This window comes from Hyaena hyaena, unplaced genomic scaffold (genome assembly GCF_003009895.1).
Source record: "Hyaena hyaena isolate Hyena2069 unplaced genomic scaffold, ASM300989v1 scaffold_82, whole genome shotgun sequence".
NCBI lineage: Eukaryota > Metazoa > Chordata > Mammalia > Carnivora > Hyaenidae > Hyaena > Hyaena hyaena.
Window position 1 is genome coordinate 3,982,887 of NW_024080713.1, and position 21,113 is coordinate 4,003,999.

The 21,113-nt window shown below is 47.5% G+C and overlaps 4 gene segments (V, D, J or C); all 4 read left to right on the forward strand.

Moving 5' to 3' along the window:
• Positions 1–6,311: 6,311 nt before the first annotated feature.
• Positions 6,312–6,946, forward strand: LOC120232973. The segment is given in 2 exon segments: positions 6,312–6,406; positions 6,543–6,946. Coding segments are annotated over 2 exon segments (453 nt in total).
• A 3,995-nt stretch (positions 6,947–10,941) lies between these two features.
• Positions 10,942–11,470, forward strand: LOC120232974. The segment is given in 2 exon segments: positions 10,942–11,023; positions 11,136–11,470. Coding segments are annotated over 2 exon segments (384 nt in total).
• Positions 11,471–13,989: 2,519 nt separating this feature from the next.
• Positions 13,990–14,798, forward strand: LOC120233003. The segment is given in 2 exon segments: positions 13,990–14,184; positions 14,311–14,798. Coding segments are annotated over 2 exon segments (468 nt in total).
• A 1,191-nt stretch (positions 14,799–15,989) lies between these two features.
• Positions 15,990–20,553, forward strand: LOC120232975. The segment is given in 2 exon segments: positions 15,990–16,116; positions 20,204–20,553. Coding segments are annotated over 2 exon segments (399 nt in total).
• The last annotated feature ends 560 nt before the right edge of the window (positions 20,554–21,113 follow it).

Here is a 21,113-nt window from a genome sequence, read left to right on the forward strand (position 1 = left end):
TTGCTATTATAGGTAATGCAGTAATAAACGTAGGTGTGCATGTATCCCTTCAAATTAGTGTTCTGCAAAGTGAAGGAAACAACTAATAAAACTAAAAGACAAACTACTGAATGAAAGAGGATATTTGCAAATGACCTACCTGATAAAGGATCAGTATCAAAAATATATAAAGAATTTACATAACTCAACACCAAAAAACCCCACAAATAATCCAGTTAAAAATGGGCAGAAGACAGGACACCTTCTTTGGGGGACAAGGGAAGGCAGAGCTTTTATCATGCAGATGACCTCCTTCTCAGGGATCAGGCCATTGCAGAGACTGTTAAAGATCACATTCCTGGGAGTGGTTGAAACTGTAGTTAAGTCTTCGTTTGCTGTCCAGGGACAAAGGACTCCATCTGGGGTCTGCTTCCCTTTTTAACCTGAGTCTAGCTTTCTGTAGGAGGTGGGGAGTCTCTCAAAACTGGAAAGAAATGTGGACAGTGGGGAGTTCGTAGGAGCATCCTGGACCTCCAGGGGAAGCATATGCAAAGGAGTAATACCCTCCAAGAAAGATCAGAGAAACTAGAGTGTGAGCCTATTCCCAAAACCCAGTTCCCCCGAGCAACGCCCTATTGTAGAAAAAAGAAAGAAATAGGGGCGCCTGGGTGGCTTAGTCGGTTAAGCGCCGACTTTCGCTTAGGTCATGATCTCGCGGTTCGTGGGTTCGAGCCCCGCGTCGGGCTCTGTGCTGACTGCCAGCTCAGAGCCTGGAGCATGTTTCAGTCTGTGATTCCCTTTCTCTCTGACCCTCCCCTGCTCACTCTGTCTCTCTCTCTCTCTCCTAGAAATAAATAAAAATATAAAAAAAAAAAAGAAAAAAGAAAGAAAGGCAGAATGAGTCAAATAAGGGGATTCTGGACTTAAAAAGCCTGTAGGGAGATTGGCATCCCAGGAAATCCTGGTTATTGGCTGAGGAAGAGGTTCGTAGTGCGGGCTCTCCCCTAAGAACACCAGATACTCCCTTATTCCTTGATCTGCCATGGCTACCGGGTTTCTCAGTTTTGTGGATTTTTGTCTCCTGGGAGCAGATGAGTCCAGGAAATAGAAGGACACGCCTGACATGGGCTTTTCAATTCCAGATCCCAGACATTTCCTTCGTGTGGACAACTGTTGCTTCTCTGCCTCTAACTTAGTTTATATATCCTTCTCTGATGGAACCCATGGATGCTCAGATACCAAGACGCTCATCATAGACGTGGAAAAGAAGCTGCCCTTTGAATGGCCTTAAAAAACAAAACATTTTACAAAGGACTGGTATCAACCAGACTGTGGACTGAACTCCAAGCCGGATTCATTAGTCAGATAGTGCTGAGCTTATGGTCAGAAAAAGATGTGCTTAAAGGCAACGTGTCTCAAAAAGATACGGAGAATTTCCCCTCGACTCTGGAGTCGACCAGCACCCACCAGACCTCTCTGCACTTCTGTGCTCGCCTGTAATTCCATTAAGACTGCGCCGTCACAGCCGCTCAGCTCGGAAAGAACAGGTAGACTCCTGCTTGCAAGGCCCCTGCTCTAAACAGAAGGAAGCACAGAAGCCCTTTCCCGCCCCCTCTCACCCACCAGCTGCACATTTTAAGCAAGCCCCTGTTGAATTACAGTTGGCACTCTTTACTTCTTCTGGAATCACACTCCAGGTGAGCTGTGGGGGGCTTGGAGGCCAGCATGTGCCCTGTGCTCGCTTCATGAAGACTTGTCTCCAAGGCATAATCTGATTCACCGGACCCTTACTCACGGACGGCAGCAACATCAAAACTAGAATCGTGTTTTTCTAATGTCCACTCCATGTAAGGAAAGACTGTCTCATTTTCAAAAAAGTATAGAGTGGATCTTATAGATAAAAGCTATTTGCCCAAAGTTTGGAGCCAATGTTGACCTGAGACTTGAGGTTTGAAAAGTAGTACATTTACAATAACAACAGTAAAAAAAAAAAAAAAAAAAAGGAAGAAGAGAGAACTTCACTATGCTTTCCCATTAATTTCAAAAATTCAAGAACATCATACCCATTAGCGTGATAATATTAAAGGGAAAACAAGACAGAAAGTAACAAGTGTTGATGAGGTGGTAAAGATAACCTGACGGGAAGGTAAAATAGCACAGCCAGTGTGGACAATAGTATGGCAATTCCTCAAAAACTTAAACATAAAATTACCCCATAATACTCCTCAAAGAAGTGAAAGCAGGGATTTGAACAGATATTAACACACCAATGTTCATAGCAACATTATTTCCAACAGAGGAATTTGGGAAAACAGAATCTGAGAAGGATTTTAATTCCTAAAACAGTTAACATTCACCCACTTGCTACTTCCAATGTACATTTCTTTCACTATTTGCATTTGACTTAAATGTTGCTAAATTTTAAATAGTGCAATTTACAGGGGCACCTGGGTGGCTCAGTCGGTTAAGTGGCCGACTCCTGACTTCCGGTCAGGTCATGATCTCACAGTTCATGGGTTCACCCCCGTGTCAGGCTCTGTGCTGACAGCTCAAAGCCCAGAGCCTGCTTCAGATTCTGTGTCTCCCCCTCTCTCTGCTCCTCTCCCATTTGCACTCACTCTCTCTCTCAAAAGTAAATAAACATTGGGGTGCCTGGGTGGCTCAGTCGGTTAAGCGTCCGACTTCCGCTCAGGTTAGGTTTGTGGGTTCGAGCCCCGCATCGGGCTATGTGCTGACAGCTCATTACCTGGAGCCTGCTTCAGATTCCGTCTCCCTCTCTGACCCTCTACTGTTCACACTGTCTCTCTCTCTCTCTCTCTGAAATAAATAAAATATTTCTTAAAAAAGTAAATAAACATTAAAATAAAATAGAATTGATTGGCAATCCAGGAATTTTGTCTAATTGAATAAAAATATGCCAGGTATTCTTTAAAGCGGAGAAACATATTTTCTTAGTGTGGTTTATACTCATAGTGTATATTTCTATGCATTGGTGTGGAAACTTCTCCTTTTCTGTCATCAGAAATTCCATCAGACACATCAGCTGCTATGATAACAGGTTTTAATGAGTTACATATGCATAAAATTCATATAAAGTATTCAGTTAAAGACCATTGCCATCTGGGTTTGAGATAATTTTGTCTCATTTATATCCACGGAGATTCACTCTGGCTGGGATTTTCCTCCTCTGGGTGGCATCTGAAAAGGGGTCCCTGATCATAGCTCATTGGCATCAGAGCTGGTGACCATCACAATGCCAGCTGCGGCTGCATCAGGGACCTCTTCTCAGTGATATCTGCTGCAGGGCTTTGCCTTCAGATTTAGAAAGTCAAGAAATAGATTATATTAGAATATCCATATTCACTTTATACATTGCACTGTTCTTTTTAAAATGTGTTATTATTTATTTAGTGAGAGAGCACAAGTGAGCAGGGAAGGGGCAGAGAGAGGGAGCGAGAGAATCCCAAGCGGTCTCCATGCTGCCAGCCTGATGCCGGGTTCCAACTCATGAACCGTGAGTCATGACCTGACCGGAAGTCAAGAGTCGGCCACTTAACCGACTGAGCCACCCAGGCACCTCTGTAAATTGCACTATTTAAAATTTAGCAACATTTGAGTCAAATGTAAATAGTGAAAGAAATGTACATTGGAAGTAGCAAGTGGATGAATGTTAACTGGTTTAGGAATTAAAATCCTTCTCAGATTCTGTTTTCCCAAATTCCTCTGTTTATTTATTTATTACTTTACTTTAATCCAGACTGGCTTGCTTCTCCTTCCTAGCATTCTGTACAGAGGGTTAGAATATTTTATTTCCTACTTGGGCATTGAAGAAAGTTTAGAGAAATTTAATCACATGCACATATGCAATCATAAACGGAGAAATGGGCATTCTGGTATCAATGAACAGAGGCAGAAAGAGCGTTTCTAAAAGAGCAAGATTAGAAGAGAAAGACAAATTCTCCAAGGGCTCCTGGCTAGCTCAGTAGGTAGAGCAAGAGACTCTTGATCTCGGGGTTGTGGATTTGAGCCCCACACTGGGTGTAGAGATTACTTAAAAATAAAATGAAAGAAGGAAGGAAGGAAGGAAGGAAGGAAGGAAGGAAGGAAGGAAGGAAGGAAGGAAGAAAGAAAGAAAGAAAGAAAGAAAGAAAGAAAGAAAGAAAGAAAGAAAGAAAGAAAGAAAGAAAAATTCTCTAGCAATAGGGTAACAGTGAGTATTATTTTCTTTATTTCGGGATAAGCTGATTAGCAGACACGTTGCAAAGAGACCTGTCTGAACAGTCTGCCTTGAGCAAGCTGTCTGGGGTCAGCAGAGACAAACCAAGGTCAGTTAGTTACTAGTCATCCCAAACTCCCTGTGAGTCCCTTCACAGTCAGACAGGCTGTACAGTCAGACAGGCTGTCTCTGTAACCTCGTCCAAGGTTCCTCCTTAAGCAGCGCCCTCTAACCTGGGCTAGGTTTACTGGGAATTGTCTCAAAAGCAAAACATTTCCTCCGGTCACCTTTCTTTTTATTACAATGTAGCTAGGTCTATCTTTTGTCTGTTTTTGTTTGTTTGTTTTTTGGTCTTTTGGGGCTGGGGGAAGGAATAAAAAAATAGTGCAATAGACAAAGAATGCAATAGTTTCTAATTTATTACTTTTTAGCTTTTAATTATTTTTAAGAGAGAGACAGCACGAGCAGGGGAGGGTCAGAGAGAGGAAGACACAGAATCTGAAACAGGCTCCAGGCTCTGAGCCAGCTGTCAGCACAGAGCCAGATGCGGGGCTCAAACCCATGAACTATGAGATCATAACATGAGCCGAAGTTGGAAGCTTAACCCACTGAGCCTCCCAAGTGCCCCAGAATAGTTTCTAATTTATTTATTTATTTTTTAATATTTTTATTTATTTCTAGGAGAGAGAGATAGAGACAGCGTGAGCAGGGGAGAGTCAGAGAGAGAGGGAGACACAGACTCTGAAATAGGCTCCAGGCTCTGAGCTGGCAGTCAGCACAGAGCCCGACGCTGGGCTCGAACCCACGAACCGTGAGATCATGACCTAAGCGAAAGTCGGACGCTTAACCGACTAAGCCACCCAGGCGCCCTAGTTTCTAATTTAAACACACCCCAGGACTCTCATCATGGTGGAGGCAAAATCTTGATTACTGCCCAGAGGCCACATGGGGGCACTGTGGAACCGCCAAGCGCCAAAAGGTGCTGGGGCAGAGCAGAGGTATAGAGCCGGCTACCCGGACCCAGAGGGCTAAGGAAAGCCTTGCCTGGAGCTTTTTTCCACTACAAGGCTTAATGCTATAAGCGCTAATTTTAATTGTGTTGTGCAGTCCCATCAGGGCCCAAACCTTCAGCTTGGCTGCGATTAGGGAGTCTCTCAGCTTGCAAGGGGTGAAAAGTGCAGTGGGTGCCGGCAGGGGGCAGACTCCTTGCCCTGGGCAGAAACAGGTAGAGGGACACCGCCTCAGAGGAAAAGCCACGGAAGTGTGGACACAGGCAGGTGGCCTAACCCCAGCTAGTCTAGACTGTCCCGGCCCCGCCCCACGTGTGACGGGCTTTGCAGGACTAGGCCGGGTTCCTGGATCAACGTAGCCGGGGGCCTGGCAAGGGAGGCTCATGGGAGCCAGAAAGGATAATGACGTCAGAGCAGTGACATGACTGCCTGGCCTCCAGCCAGAAAAGGGAGGCCCATAGCTTCAGCTCTCAGAGACCCAGAGCTCTGAGCGGGGAGGCACCTGTGCGGTTCTGCCCCTCCACCCCCGCCCCCCGCCGTGGGCTGCAGTTTCCTCTGCCGTGTGGACCTTTGTCTCCTGGGAGCAAGTGTGTCCTTGTCCAAGTGGGACATCTCTGCTCTAAGCGTGACAGCAGCTGAATGCATGACACATCGGGCTCCCTCTCCCATCCGGTCCCCAGCCCCTGTGTCCTTCCCTCGCAAACCCAGTAGATTCTGGAGCCCCCCAAACTCCAAGACACTGGATCAAAGCAAGCGGACGGCAAGTGACACTGAGACATTCCCCTCTCTCCGGGCACCCCAGCGGATCTTGGTACCAGCAGGCCCTGGGTCAGGGCCCCCAGCTCCTCTTTACACATTATGATGAGTTACAGAGAGCAAAACGACCCTTGTCAGCTTAGCTGTCCATGCAACATTTGGGTGACTGTCTCTCCTCTGCACATGAACTTCTCAGAGCCGCGGGACTCGGCTGTGTATCTCTGTGCCAGCGGCCAGGCACAGCCCTGCAGAGTCACCAGAGCAGCCACGTGGGAGTCGTGTGACATCATAGGCAAATACGGCTTTCAGGGAAATGGGAGGTTCAGAGCTTTCGGCTGCTCGCCCCCAAAGACCCCACCCCCAAGCTGAGTGATATCTTGGTTTCCCAGTGTTGCCATGGGCTCCAGGCTTCTCTGCTGCGTGGCCCTTTGTCTCCTGGGAGCAGGTGAGACCTGGGCGCAGCGTGAAAGCCTCTAATACGCGTTTGCCATCCGTGTAATACAGGCTTGCCGATGATGGCCGCAGCAGGAGGCTTCCCCCTGAGCTCTGCCCTCTGCTTCTTTCTCCCTCCTCCCCAACAGGCCCAGTGGATTCCGGAGTCACCCAAACTCCGAGACACCTGGTCAAAGGAAGAGGACAGCAAGTGACGCTGAGTTGTTCCCCTATCTCTGGACACCTATCTCTGTACTGGTACCAACAGGCCATGGGCCAGGGCCCCCAGATACTCATTCAGTATTACGACAGGAAAGAGTATAACAAAGGAAACTTCTCGGAACGATTCTCGTGTCAACAGTTCCCCGACTATCACTCTGAGCTAAACATGAGCTCCTTGGAGCTGACGGACACGGCCGTCTATCTCTGTGCCAGCAGCCCTGACACAGCCCTGCGCCCTCCACAGCCTACTGTACAAAAATATTCCACTCCCAGCTCAGGAAGTGATGGCGAGGGTGGTGGCTGCCAGCCACATGGCCTCTGGCCCTGGTAAAGCGGGCAGGCCTCTCCCAGATGCCCGTTCTGCTGTTCACGTGTGTGATAGGTCTTAATGCTCACAGAAATCATGCAAGGTTAAGTATTCTTTTCCTGGTTTACATATATGAGGGGAAGTAGCTTTCCCAGGTCTCAGAGCAAGGAATCAAACCCAGCTCTGCTCCTCAACACCTGTGGTCCCCTCCCCCCACCCCACCCCCCCATAGAACTGTCTCCTGATCTGGCTTCCCTTCCCAGGTCCATTTCAGCAGGACAGGAAAGATCATGCACCCACATGTGATTATCACAACCTCATCCTGGAAAGGAACACACCCAAACTGTTGTGGGTCTCTTGCTTTGTACAAGGTACTGTATCACATAAAATACAAAATGAAAATCAGTGTGTTTCTTGTCTTTGACAGTTTTAGCATCTGCAGTATTAAATGCATAACATTTGTCCTAAATAGTTGACTATTTCTACTGGATTCACCTGCCACATGAGTGCAGGAGAATCACAAAACTGCAAGTGCTGAGTACATCGATGCACGAACACGGTTCAATTCTGCAGCAGGTAGAGAGACTCACAGAAGGAAATAACGCTATTTTCTGACAGCTTACCATATGCCAAAGAAAAGTCCTTTATTTGCAAAATTTCAATTAATGATGAGAAAAAGAGCCTAAAAGGCAAACGCAATGACTACTCTCTTTTTAGAGACGAAGGGATTTGCCCTTAAGTTAAAGTAGTTGATCAAATCGAGTATCAGCTGGTCAGGTGCAGATGTGGGACTCAAACCCAGGTCTGCCGGACTCCTGAGGGCTGTGTTTACAACTCTATGCCATCATGCATATTCACAGGGATGTCTGCACTCAAAATCTGAGTGCTGCTGCCTCTTCTCAGCCTGGGTAGCTCTAATGAAATCATCAACAGAGATGAGCTTACCCAGGAGAAAGTGATGTGGAAAACAAGTCCGGCCAGGTCCCCTGTATACCTGGTTCTAATTCCAACTCCAATACAAGCCACTCGTCAAGGCCTGAACCCGGTTTCTTGACATGTCGGGCTGAGAATTTTCATGTAGGAAATGAGAGTAACAATGTCTATCAGTATCACTCATAGTACTCCAAAGAAACAAAACAGACTATGTATATATATATATATATATATATATATATATATATATATGAGAGCTGATGTCCAAGTTCAAAGGCTGTTGAGCAAGAAAAGTTGATGTCTCAGTTTGCAGGCCATCAGCTGGACAATTCTCTTTACCTGGGGTAGAATCAGTCTTTCTCTTCTATTCAGGTCATCAGTTGAATGGATGAGGCCCACCTACATTATGGAAGACAACCTCCTTTACTCTACTGATTAAAATGTTACTCTCACCTACTGTTAAAATCTACCTATTTAAATGTTAACCACATCCAAAAATACACTCTCAGGAACCCCCAGAATTATATTCAACCGAGTTTCTATGTCCCCTGTGGTCCAGTCAAGTTGACACATAAAATTAGCCATCATACCAACTTCTAGGTTTGTATAAAAAATTTAGGGGCACCTTGGTGGCTCAGTCAGTTAAGCGTCCAACTTCGGCTCAGGTCATCATTTCACGGTTTGTGAATCTGAGCCCCATGTCAGGCTCTGTGCTGACGGCTCAGAGCCTATAGCCTGCTTCAGATTCTGTGTCTCCCTCTCTTTCTGCCCTTCCCCCACTCACTCTCTGTCTCTGTCTCTCTCTCAAAAATAAATAAACATTTAAAAATAACTTTTTTAAACCATTAATAACATTTAATAAGCCAAAGTACCTAGCATAGCACATAATAAGAATCTGGATATCTTGGTTCCTTGTGCTAATCTCTGGCAGCTTTTTCCACCATTTCCGATGTGCAAAGGTAGATATGGACACATTTAACCTAAAACTCCTATAGCTGTCACAGAAGTGGTAATATTTATGTCTGGTGGTTCATTATGAAATTGTCTAGAGCATGTAACATACAACCCTTCACAGCCATTTTAAAATAAATTATTGACACAAGAATTGTATACAATAAGCATTCCACACTTTAAATGAAGAGATTAATGATTTTTTTTGCAATTTATATGTATATACCCATGTAGTACACACTCCACTAAGATATAGAACATTTCTATCACCCAGAAAGTTTTCATGCCCCTTTGCAACACCTCTCTCCATCTCTGACAAACTAGTGATATGATTTCTATTGCCATAATTTTGCTCAGGCACCATTTTAATGGCCATTTCAAGTCTCTACCCATTAAAATAATTCACAGATAAATATTCAAGAGAGTGAGGTACTTCTAGAAAGTTCTATGGATAAGGAGTGCTTGAAATCATGTGAGTACCTGGTCCATGTGAGGGACAATTCTATCCGGAGACAAATGGTTTGATAAAAGGATCATCAAAAGCTCTGTCTAGCTGTTTGAAGCTGTTTCTATAAAATTTACTCATTTTAGTTCATTTCTTTTCTCATGCACTCCTTCGTTCAAATCATTTTATAATAATGTTTTGACACAAATTCATCATCTCCGAGGACATAATTTTGAGATCCTATCAGACGCACACAGAGCTAAGCTTCATGTTCACACACTGTGTGCTGGGGCTAAGCAGACCACAGGCAATTGTGAGACGGATCATTCCATGTTGCGAAAAGGGCTCCCTTTGTCTGAGCCCAGCACCGAACCCTCAGAACACGAGAGTTGAACTGGAACATCCCCCCCTTCCATTCTGGGCTGTCACCATTCTCCTTTCCCGGCGGGTTCTTCTGTCCCCTGGACCAGCGACATCACAGGCACAGTCCTGAAATCCCCTCATGGGCTAGCAAGGCCCCAATTCAAGGCTTGACGTTGTGGCTATAACATCAGGGTCCCCTCGGGTTCCAGCTTTAGTGTCTGTGTCCTTCCCAAGACCCCAGAGATGCTGATTCACGGAGTCCCTAGACATGTGATCATGCTAAAGGGAAAGCAGCACACCAGCAGGTGACCACAGTAAGGAAACACAAAATCATGCACCCAGGACCCACTACATAATTTGCAGAGCTCATGGTTTAAATATTATCAAGCATTTGAAGATCAATCACAATAGCCCGGCACTGACGCCGGGCCGTGGGGTCTTTCCAAGTGTGGGATTGTGAGCATCAGGATAGTTTCTGAGCTCCCCTGTCTTTATTACGTAATTAATGCCAGCTGTACTCCACAAGAAGATATTCCCCATGGGATGCATGTCTCATTAAAAAAAGAGCATTTTTCACTTACCCTGGACGCGGCCACTTCCCCACGGTCCCTCACACACGTGAAAACTTCCGTGCCAACACTTCACGGGCACTGCTGAAGAGCCACCATCCTGCCACAAGGAAAGGTCACTCACAGGTGTGACATCGTTCTGCTTGCTGCTGTCTCAGCCCAAATGTGGGAGGCAGGTGCTCTGGTGAACGTGAGGGTGCTCTGGCGACATTTGGTAGGTGTCCTGAATTGGTAAGAAACAGAGCAAAACGGTTCCTCAGGAGCTGATGAGCCTGCCCTTGAGGTTTGGAAATCCGGTATCAGGAGAATTGTCACTGGAAGGATGTTAACAGGACAGTGGTCAATGAAGCAAAGTGGAAATGGATACTTGAAGGAGGATCTGGGACACACGAGTCATAAAAGGTGTCAGGAAGACCTAAGGATTTTTCCCCAGTTCAAAACTACAGAAAGATGCAGACACAGAGAACTAGCACATTCATGAAGAAGTCTATCACTGGAAGAAAACAACACATAGGGTTACAAACTGTTTTACAAAAAAGTGAAGATCCACTCGTAAGACTTGTGTCAATTCAGACAAGCCCTTTCTTCCCATCCTAAGCTATTCACGTGTACATTGATTTTTTTTTTTTTTTTAATCTGACCCTCTGGGGAAAGGCTGTGGCTCCTCGCGAGGGCTGGCTCTGGGGCCCAGGCGGGAAGAGTGACGTCTCCGAATGCCTCCCCCGAGAGCCTCCTTCCCCGTTCCTCAGCACACATTCCCAGAAGACCCCTCCGTCCGCCCTGGCCCTGCCATGAGCCTCATCCTCCTTTGCTGTGTGGCCACGTGTCTCCTGCAGCCAGGCGAGTCCTGGGCACCTGGGCAGCGTCCCCTTTCATGAGTGAAAATCTCAAGGTTCCAGTGCTAAGCCTTTCCACTGTGTCTGCGACATCAGCTTTGTCTCCTTCTCCGCAGGACCCGTGAATGCTGGCATCACTCAGACCCCCAAATTCCAGGTCCTGGGGACAGGACGGAGCATGGCGCTGAGATGCGAACAGGACACGAACCACGACTACATGTACTGGTATAGGCAAGACCCTGGACACGGGCTGCGGCTGATCCATTACTCCATCAACGTTGGTACCACTCAGAAAGGAGAAATCTCCGATGGGTACAATGTCTCTAGGTCAACTACAAAGAACTTCCTCCTCACACTGGCGTCCACCACTCCCTCCCAGACATCTGTGTACTTCTCTGCCAGCACTGACTACACACAGCTGCACAGCTGCCTCCTCTCCTCACAAAAATAGGCCAAGGGAGGGCCTGCACCACCCCGGGCCTCAGCAGAGCCCTCCGCAGAGCCCCAGCCCCCCAGGAACCCCAGAGCCCTAGGGTCTCAAGCGCTCAGAGTGAACCTCGGTGTGTGCTGAGGTCCATCTGCAAGGCACTGACAGCCGGGCCCGGACCCACCAGACCTCAGGAGGCTGTCTCTCCACCCTCTGGTCTGCCTGTGCTCTGAGCCTCCTGGCTGGCTGGGAGGGTGCTTCCACTGTTCCAGGCACCTGCCTAAGTCTGATGCCTCCAGGATGGAAGTTGTCTGCACTGTATAAACAATACAATGTATTATTAACAGCGTAGTACTAAATCAGATCTATCTAGACCCCACGCCCTCGTCTCTCCTTGGCACCTCAGTGCACTGCTCTCCAATTGCCTAGTATGAACTCTGCTGCTGCCAGCCTTTCCTTGGGGACAGCCCCCAACAAGGCCCTGCGGGTTCAGTCCTCTACCTGCCTCCGGGCCCAGCTTGCGTCGCTTGTGGGCCCTCTCTTCTCTGGCCACACTGCTAGGCCCTCAACTCTGCCATCTCCCTTCCCATCTCAGGGGCATCCACGGCTATTTCCTCTGCACTGGACATGGGTCCTTGATTCTTGTAATGGCTGACTCCCACTAACGCTCCTGTTCAAGGTTCCCCTGGGTGCTGGCCTTTCTGGACACACCTGTTTCCCAGGGGAATGGCAGACACAGTTGGCGTATCTGTGTTCTAGACTTTCCAGGCCCTAACTGCAGACTTGTCTTTCAATCAGTTGTAAAGTACAGGCATCATAAAGACAAACTTCTCTGACAACCATACATTGAAGGTGAAAAGAAAACACAAAAGTAGACTATTGAAAAATAAAATCTCATATTTACGAATGTAACACGTAATTCGAAGTAAATCCAGAGATTGTACCAGAACTCTAAATAGGAATTTAAAAATGTTTAGAAATAAGAGATACTGAGAATACAAAAGCTGTACTTTGAGGGAAATTTATAGATGCATAGGGCTTATGAGTTGAAAAAAAAAATACTCATCTAAGTATCAAGCTGATAGCATAGAATGAGTATAAAATAATCTTCCCCAAAGTAAAAGAAGTAAAATCGCAAATATAAAGAACAAAAGTAGATGAAACATGAACAAAATATATTAATGAGACTCAACAATGACAGACATAATTAAGGGAGCTAATAAAATAAACAGACTTTAAGCAGGCCTGGGGAGGAAGGAGAGCAGTAAAAATAACCTGACATCAACAAAAGAAAGAACAGCTAGAAGAAAACACACCTCAAAATGTAAAAGAATACAACCAAAGTTGTCATTAAATTGGAAAGAAATAAAGATATATGAATTTTTTTAAGTTTAATTATTTTGAGAGAAAGAGAGAGAGAGAGAATGAGCAGGGGAGGCGCTAGGAGAGGGGACAGAAGATCAAGAGCCTGATGCACAGCTCAACGTACGAATTGAGATCATGACCTGTGCCAACGCTGATGTTTACTTGATTCAGCAACCCGGGCCCCCGAAAGAATCTAATTTTTAATGCATGATGACTTATTACGACATGAGGCTGTGCTATGGCCTGTGTGGACTCACTACCTCACAGATTTGTGAACATAGAGAGGGCATGGGTCTTTGGCCTGCAGAAGGAATAGAGGCTTCCAACTCAGATATTTCCCCGGAGTATTTCATCCCTGTACTTCTGAATAGGTCAGTGCATTCAAAAGGCTTCTAGGGTAACATGAGTCAACCCCAGTGCACACCCTTGCCAGGGAAGTGGATACAGTTCAGTATGTATCCCTGGGAGAACAGAGGGGATGGTGGCAAACAGCAATACCCACAGGAGATCCTGCCTCGCAGCTAAGACAATCAGGTCCCCCTTTGTGTTCAAGGTGCTGAAGACACACCTCGGTGACAATGCCCAGCAGACAGGAGACATGGGGAAGGAGAAGAGGAACGTAACACACAGTGTGAGCCCGTCGCCCAGACAGCACTGGAGCAGAAAGGGACAACGTGCACTGAGTGTCTGAAGAAAGGGGCTAACAGGGCACCTGGTGGCTCAGTTGGTTAAGTGTCCAGTTCTGGGTCTCAGCTCAGGTAACAGTCTCACAGTTCGTGAGATCGAGCCCTACATATGGCTTCCCTCTGAGTGTGGAGCCTCCTTGGGATTCTTTCTCTCTCCCTCTCTCTGTCCCTCCACTTCTCATGCTCTGTCGTTTTCACAAAATAAATACATTTCGGCGTGCCTTGATGACTCGGTCAGTTAAGCCTCGACTTACCTTCGGTCATGATCTCCCAGTTTATGAGTTCAAGCCTTCCTCCAGCTCAGTGCGGAAACCCCAGTGCCTCTAACCTGCCTCATACTCGGTGTCTCCCTCTCTCTGCCCCATTCCTGCTCACACTCTGCTTCTCTCTCTCTCAAAATAAATACTTAAAAATTAAAAATAAATTAATAAACTTTTAGAAAAAAGGAGCTTACATACATGAAATTAGTCATCCAAGAATGTTACAGCATGAATCACGTTCCCAGAGGAGGAGGGGATTGACAGCGGTGGTGATGTCACTAAGGGAACTGCCTTGTGCATGAGGGACCTCCCTCCTCCTCGGCTCATGCTCAGGAGAACCTGATGTGCTGAACAACCGGGTCCTGTTCTCACCCCGCCATGGGCACCAGGCTCCTCTGCTGCGTGGCCCTCTGTCTCCTGGGGGCAGGTACGTCCTCAGAAAACCAAGCAGTTTCAGTGAGCCCGTGAGCACCTGTGTGTGAGCGTGAGTGATGACCGTGTGCAATGATTATAGTTGACTTCCTTCCCACTGTTCCCAACATTGTCTCCACAGGTCACACAGGTGCTGGCGTCCTCCAGTCCCCCCGGCACAAGGTCACAATGCGGGGCTGGAACGTGACCTTCAGGTGTGATCCAATTTCTGGTCACGAAGACCTTTATTGGTACCGACAGGCCCGGGGGCAAGGCCCGGAGTTTCTCATTTCCTTCCAAAACCAAAGGGAATTGGACTCCTCAGGGATGCCCAAGAATGATCGGTTCCAGGCAAAGAGGCCTGAGGGCACCTACTCCACTCTGCAGATCCAGCGAGCAGAGCCGGGGGACTCGGCTGTGTACCTCTGTGCCAGCAGCCTTACCACAGTGGGGCACAGCCACCTCCTTCCTCTTCACCAACCTCAGACTTCTCTCTCCCGGCTGCACCCGGAGACCCTAAACAACTGTCTGTGCCCTTCGTTCCCCAATAGAAAGAAGTAGATTCGCACATCAGCTATCAGCTGGCCTGAGCGTAGAAAAAGACACTGGATAAACCGCATGAAATGAATCTAAATGAGGGTGGGTGAAATACACCACATGATGGTGGATGGCCCATCGGGAGGAGGACTCCCCGATCCGGCTTCAGGTTCCGAGGCGAGGAGTGAAGGTCCGGGACACAAGCGGTCCTTCTGCGGGACTTGGGGCTTTCTGTGTGGTGGGCACTCCCTCCTCCTCTGCTCTTGTGCTCCCATCTGGGAAGTGTGTGTCGTTCTCGGGCATAGTCTTACTCCTTATTTTTCATGATTATTTATTTCTTTTGAGGTAGAGAGGGAGAGAGAGAGCAAAGGAGGGGCAGAAAGAGACAGGGAGAGAGGGAGAATCCAATGGAAGGTCTACACTGTAGATCAGAGCCCAACGTGGGGCTCCAATTCATAAACTGTAAGATCAAGATCTGAGCCAAAGTTGATGCTTAACCGACTGAGCAAGCCAGGGGCCCCTGGAGGAACCTAATTTTAATGCGTGGTGACTTATGATAATATGAGGCTTTGCTAGGGGATGTGGGGACTCACTACCTCACAGAGATTCATGAACAGAGAGAGCGCACGGGTCTTTGGCCTGCAGAAGGAAGATAACGTAACACACAGTGTGAGCCCGTCTACCCAGACGGCACTGGAGCTGAAAGGGACAACATGCATTGAGTGTGTGAAGAAAGGGGCTAACAGGGCGCCTGGGGGCTCAGTCGGTTATGTGTCCAGCTCTGGGTCTCAGCGCAGGTAACAATCTCACAGTTCGTGAGATCGAGCCCTACATATGGCTCCCCTCTGAGTGTGGAGCCTCCTTGGGATTCTTTCTCTCTCCCTCTCTCTGTCCCTCCACTTCTCATGCTCTGTCGTTCTCACAAAATAAATAATTTTCGGCGTGCCTTGATGACTCGGTAGGTTAAGCCTCGACTTAGCTTGGGCATCATCTCCCAGTTTATGCGTTTGAGCCTTCCTCTAGCTCAGTGCTGACAGCTCGGAACCTGGAGCCTGCTTTGGATTCTGTGTCTTCTTCTCTTTCTGCCCCTCCCCTGCTCACCTACTGTCTCTCTCTGTTTCAAAAATCAACATTAAAAAACTAAAAATAAATAATTTTTAAAAAAGAGAGGTACTGACAAATATTAAATTAGTCATCCAAGAATGTTACAGCATGAATCACGTTCCCAGAGGAGGAGGGGATTGACAGCGGTGGTGATGTCACTAAGGGAACTGCCTTGTGCATGAGGGACCTCCCTCCTCCTAGGCTCATGCTCAGGAGAACCTGATGTGCTGAACAACCGGGTCCTCTTCTGACCCCGCCATGGGCACCAGGCTCCTCTGCTGCGTGGCCCTCTGTCTCCTGGGGGCAGGTACGTCCTCAGAAAACCAAGCAGTTTCAGTGAGCCCGTGAGAACCTGTGTGTGAGCGTGAGTGATGACCGTGTGCAATGATTATAGTTGACTTCCTTCCCACTGTTCCCAACATTGTCTCCACAGGTCACACAGGTGCTGGCGTCCTCCAGTCCCCCCGGCACAAGGTCACAATGCGGGGCTGGAACGTGACCTTCAGGTGTGATCCAATTTCTGGTCACGCTGGCCTTTATTGGTACCGACAGGCCCGGGGGCAAGGCCCGGAGTTTCTCATTTCCTTCCAAAACCAAAGGGAATAAGACTCCTCAGGGATGCCCAAGAATGATCGGTTCCAGGCAAAGAGGCCTGAGGGCACCTACTCCACTCTGCAGATCCAGCGAGCAGAGCCGGGGGACTCGGCTGTGTACCTCTGTGCCAGCAGCCTTACCACAGTGGGGCACAGCCACCTCCTTCCTCTTCACCAACCTCAGACTTCTCTCTCCCGGCTGCACCCGGAGACCCTAAACAACTGTCTGTGCCCTTCGTTCCCCAATAGAAAGAAGTAGATTCGCACATCAGCTATCAGCTGGCCTGAGCGTAGAGGAAGACACTGGATAAACCGCATGAAACGAATCTAAATGAGGGTGGATGACCTACTCATGGACCATCGGGAGGAGGACTCCCCGAGCGGGCTTCAGGCTCCAAGGCGAGGAGTGAAGGTCCGGGACACAAGCGGTCCTTCTGCGGGACCTGAGGCTTTCCGTGTGGTGGGCACTCCCTCCTCCTCTGCACTTATGCTCCCATCTGCGAAATTTGCCATTCTCAGGCATATTCTTACTTTTTTTTTTTTCACGTTTATTTCTTTTGAGATAGAGAGGGAGAGAGAGAGCCGCAGAGGGGCAGAAAGAGGTGGAGAGGGAGAGAAACCAAAGCAAGCTCTACACTGTCAGCCCAGAGCTCAACGTGGGCCTCAACCCACAATCCATGAGATCATGACCTGAGCCGAAATCAAGAGTCAGATGCCCAACTGACTGAGCCTCCCTGAAACCTCCATGTTCTTTCTTCTAAAGCCTCTCTGTCCCTGAAACTTTGGAAGCTGTGAGCAGCATAGGAGCAAGTCTGTCTTCCTGCTTAAATCAGCTCTTGACCACTTTTGTGGAGGTAATGCGGCAAGAAGGATCATAATGATGATAAGACTCCCATCCTCTGCCCAGTTTGGACGAGCCATCTTCTCTCTCTGTTGTCAATGTTCCACCACCTCTGTCCTCGTAGTAACAGTTAAGCAGATTTGGATAGCCTCCCCATTCTTTCCTTGACGCTCTGAGTGAATCCAATTTTCAGAGGTGCAGGGTTTTCTTTGACGCGCTGGCCTTTTCATTTGAAAAAATTTCCTTGAATAATTTGATTCAAGAAGACAGGATATTTTCTGAATAATAATGCACCAATTTCCTTTTTACTGGTTCATTTGCTGCATTGTATATTGTGATATATTACTGTTATAAATATAAATAATTATGCAGTTATAACATCCTCCACTTGCCCGCCGGTGGAGCTGTGGTTTGTATCTGTGAAATCAAAAGCCATGGTCAGAGCTCATAGAATCATAGATCATGGGTTTCTGGGTGTCCTAAGAGATAATCCAGGGCTCTAAGTCTGGGATAGACTGTCACTGACTCTGCGATGGTGGAGGTGCCCTGACCCTTGTAAAGGGGTTACAATCAACCCGAATCCACTTATCAGAAACTGTGGAGGCTCAGGACACCAGATTTCTTTCCCTAGAGAATGAGTGTTCTTGGAAGAGAGTGTTCCTGGTCTTTTTTTCTTTCCGTTTTATTTATTTTTAAAGAGAGAGAAAGAGAGAGAGAGAGAGAGAGAGGGAGAGAGTATGCACAAATGGGGAGAGACAGAGAGAGAGGGAGGAAGAACCCCAAGCAGCCTCCACTCTATCAGTGCAGATCCCGACACAGGACTCTATCTCACGTAAACGTGAGATCATGACCTGAGCCAAAATGAAAAGTCCGACACTCATCCATCTGAGCCATCCAGGCACCTCAATCCAGTTTTTATTTTAATGTGGCATCAGCAAAGCATTGCTCACTCTGGCACCCTGTGTCTCCAGAAGTCAGAAAAGCTAGGGCACAGTTGGGAATTCCTTATCCTTGAGTGCCATTCCAGAGACTTCCTTCCTAGACCCTGTCTCCAAATGTGCCACCATTCTCCACGTGAACCTGGAAGTTTCAGCCTCCTTATGATATCAATTCCCCCCTTGCTGCCTGAATCAGCACATGCATGTTGTACAAGCTAACTGTCTAGCGTCAACTGTCCCCGGCTCACCTTAATTCCATTCATCCTTATTTTTCCCACTAGACACCGCATCCTCCGTGATTGCCTATTGTCTTGTAAGATGTTCCATATTTTTCTTACATTCCAATTTTGCTTTTTATTTGCCCACATTGGACCCCATTGTGAAAGTAATCTCATTATATTCCTAGTCCTCAGCTGATCTGTATTTTGGAGGTACGGTTGGTTGATTGCCCCTTTGGTGGTAGAAGGGGGGCATTTTTGTTTATTTTTAGTAGCAGAGATAAATGAACCTTCTTATAGTTCATTTCCTGTACTTTTCTTCCAATATTAGACTAAATACTATTTTCTTCCATTCCTCCCATTTTGTCCCTCTCCACCTCAGGAGATCAGGAGATAGTTTTTTTTAATGTTTTCTTTATTTCTGAGAGAGAGACAGCGTGAGCAGGGGAGGGTCAGAGAGAGAGGGAGACACAGAATCTGAAACAGGCTCCAGGCTCTGAGCTAGCTGTCAGCACAGAGCCTGACATGGGGCTCGAACCCACGAACTGTGAGATCATGACCAGAGCCGAAATCAGATGCTTAACCAACTGAGCCACCCAGGTGCCCCAGGAGATTGTTTTAAGGGAGAAGATTTTGGTTGGACTCTCACTGCCAGATATGTGACAGCAGTTAAGTAGAATGATGGTGGGAGATTAAGCATGACAACTCAGAGGAATAGAGTCAGGGTTAGGATTGGTATCAGGATTAGGGTTTAAAGAAGTTGAGGATAAAATCTGCAAGATGCTGGGGCATCTGGGTGGCTCAGTCAGTTGAGGATCCAACTTCAGCTCAGGTCATGAGCTCACAGTTCATGGGTTCATGCCCCACGTTGGGCTCATGCTGACACCTGTGTCTCCCTCTCTCTGCCCCTCCCTCGCTCACGCTGTCTCTGTCAATAATTAATAAAAAAGAATAAATAAAAATTACATTTTTGTATTTAAAAAAAGTTTGCAAGATGCTACTTCTGGAATAGTCTCCCTGCTGATTCTGCAGACATTCCCAGAATCCCTTGGGCCGTGGCAGAAGCAATGATGAAACTGCAGTTACTGGCCACAAGATGGCACCGTGATGCCACTGAGATCTGAGGGGCTCAGGGGAAAGTCTGGGAGAGCAGCATAGGGAGGGAGAGGGTTAAGAAAAACAGGCTTGGATCCAATCCCAGGCAGATGTTAAGTTTTCCGTTATTGCTAAGCTACCTACAGCTATGGAAGAGGTGGGAGGTCCCTCTAAACTTTAATGAGTTCCACAGTTGAAGGATTTGGACGAGGCAGGCTTGATGTCAAGGGCGGGTGCAGACAGAGGAGCAGACTGTCTCAGAGGAGTATGGGAAACCAAGGGGGTGGGGTGCACCCTACACTCAGTGCAAGGCAGCCAAACCCCATCACCCCTGCAGGCCTTGCTAAGCAACATCTATATGGAGAGTGGCTGACCCCTCCCGAGCCAAGTCACAGGGGATCCTGGGCCAGGAAGAGTCTGCAGAGGTGGGAGGCAGGGACATCCGTTTGTCCACTGAAGAGCTTCCAGTCCTGCAGATGAGAGCATTTATCTGGGACAGTGGCCTCCTCACCCTGTCCCCCGCCCCCATGAGCCTCAGCCTCTTTTGTGTGACTCTTTGTCTCCTGGGAGCAGGTGAGTTCTGGACTTAGCTGGAGCGCTGGGCCATGCATGATTTTGCAAAGTCCCAGCTCCAAGCCTTTCCCTTTGCTTTGCAGATTCAGGTCACGCCCTCAGCCTTGCCTTGAACCTCCATCTCCCTCTCCCCCAGGCCCCGTGGATGCTGTAATCACCCAGACGCCAAGACACCATATTATACAAGCAGGAACCAAGATGGTCCTGGAATGTTCTCAGGATATGAACCATTTTGCAATGTACTGGTATCGACAAGACCCAGGACAGGGCCTGAGGCTGATCCATTATTCAAGTGGTACTGGCAGCACTGCCAAAGGGGATGTCACAGAAGGGTACCGTGTCTCCCGAGACAAGAAGGAGCATTTCCCCCTGACCCTGGATTCCTCCAGCACCAACCAGACGTCTCTATACTTCTGTGCCAGCAGGGAATCCACAGCCCCACATAGCCACCAGCTCTCTGCACAAAAAGTTCAGCCACGGGCATGAAGGAAACTCTTGCCTGAGGCCTCGCCTCAAGAGAGGGAATAACCTTAAGTGGCTTTCACCTGACTCCCCAGCAATGGGAGTCCCTCAGCAAAGAGCACCTAATGTTATTCCACTCAATCTGGAATATTCTGGCAATCGAGTCAAGCACAGAAACAGTAGCATCTAACATGAAATTTATAGTTCACTGTCATTTCAGTGGAGAGGAACAAAGCTGAAAGCAGCTAGGCAGCTTGAAACTCCCTGGATGGTCAGAGATTCTCTGGATCTAAACTATTACATAAAATCTTGGGCTTCAAAAACACTGCATACCCTGCAAAAATTCTCTGGAGGAAAAGAAATTGTTAATGACAATTTATGAAACATACAAGGGGAAGTTTACCATTCAGGGGAAATGTTCAGTGCACCGAATTCTTACCATCTCCTTGGCTTGGACTAAAACCCATGAGCTCCTCGGGTTTTTTTTTTTTTTTTTTCTTGTAAAATATTACAAAATTATACTGAGCAATGGTTTTATTCTCCCCACGGTCCATTTCCCTCCTCAGCCCCTTATAGGTAAAAGT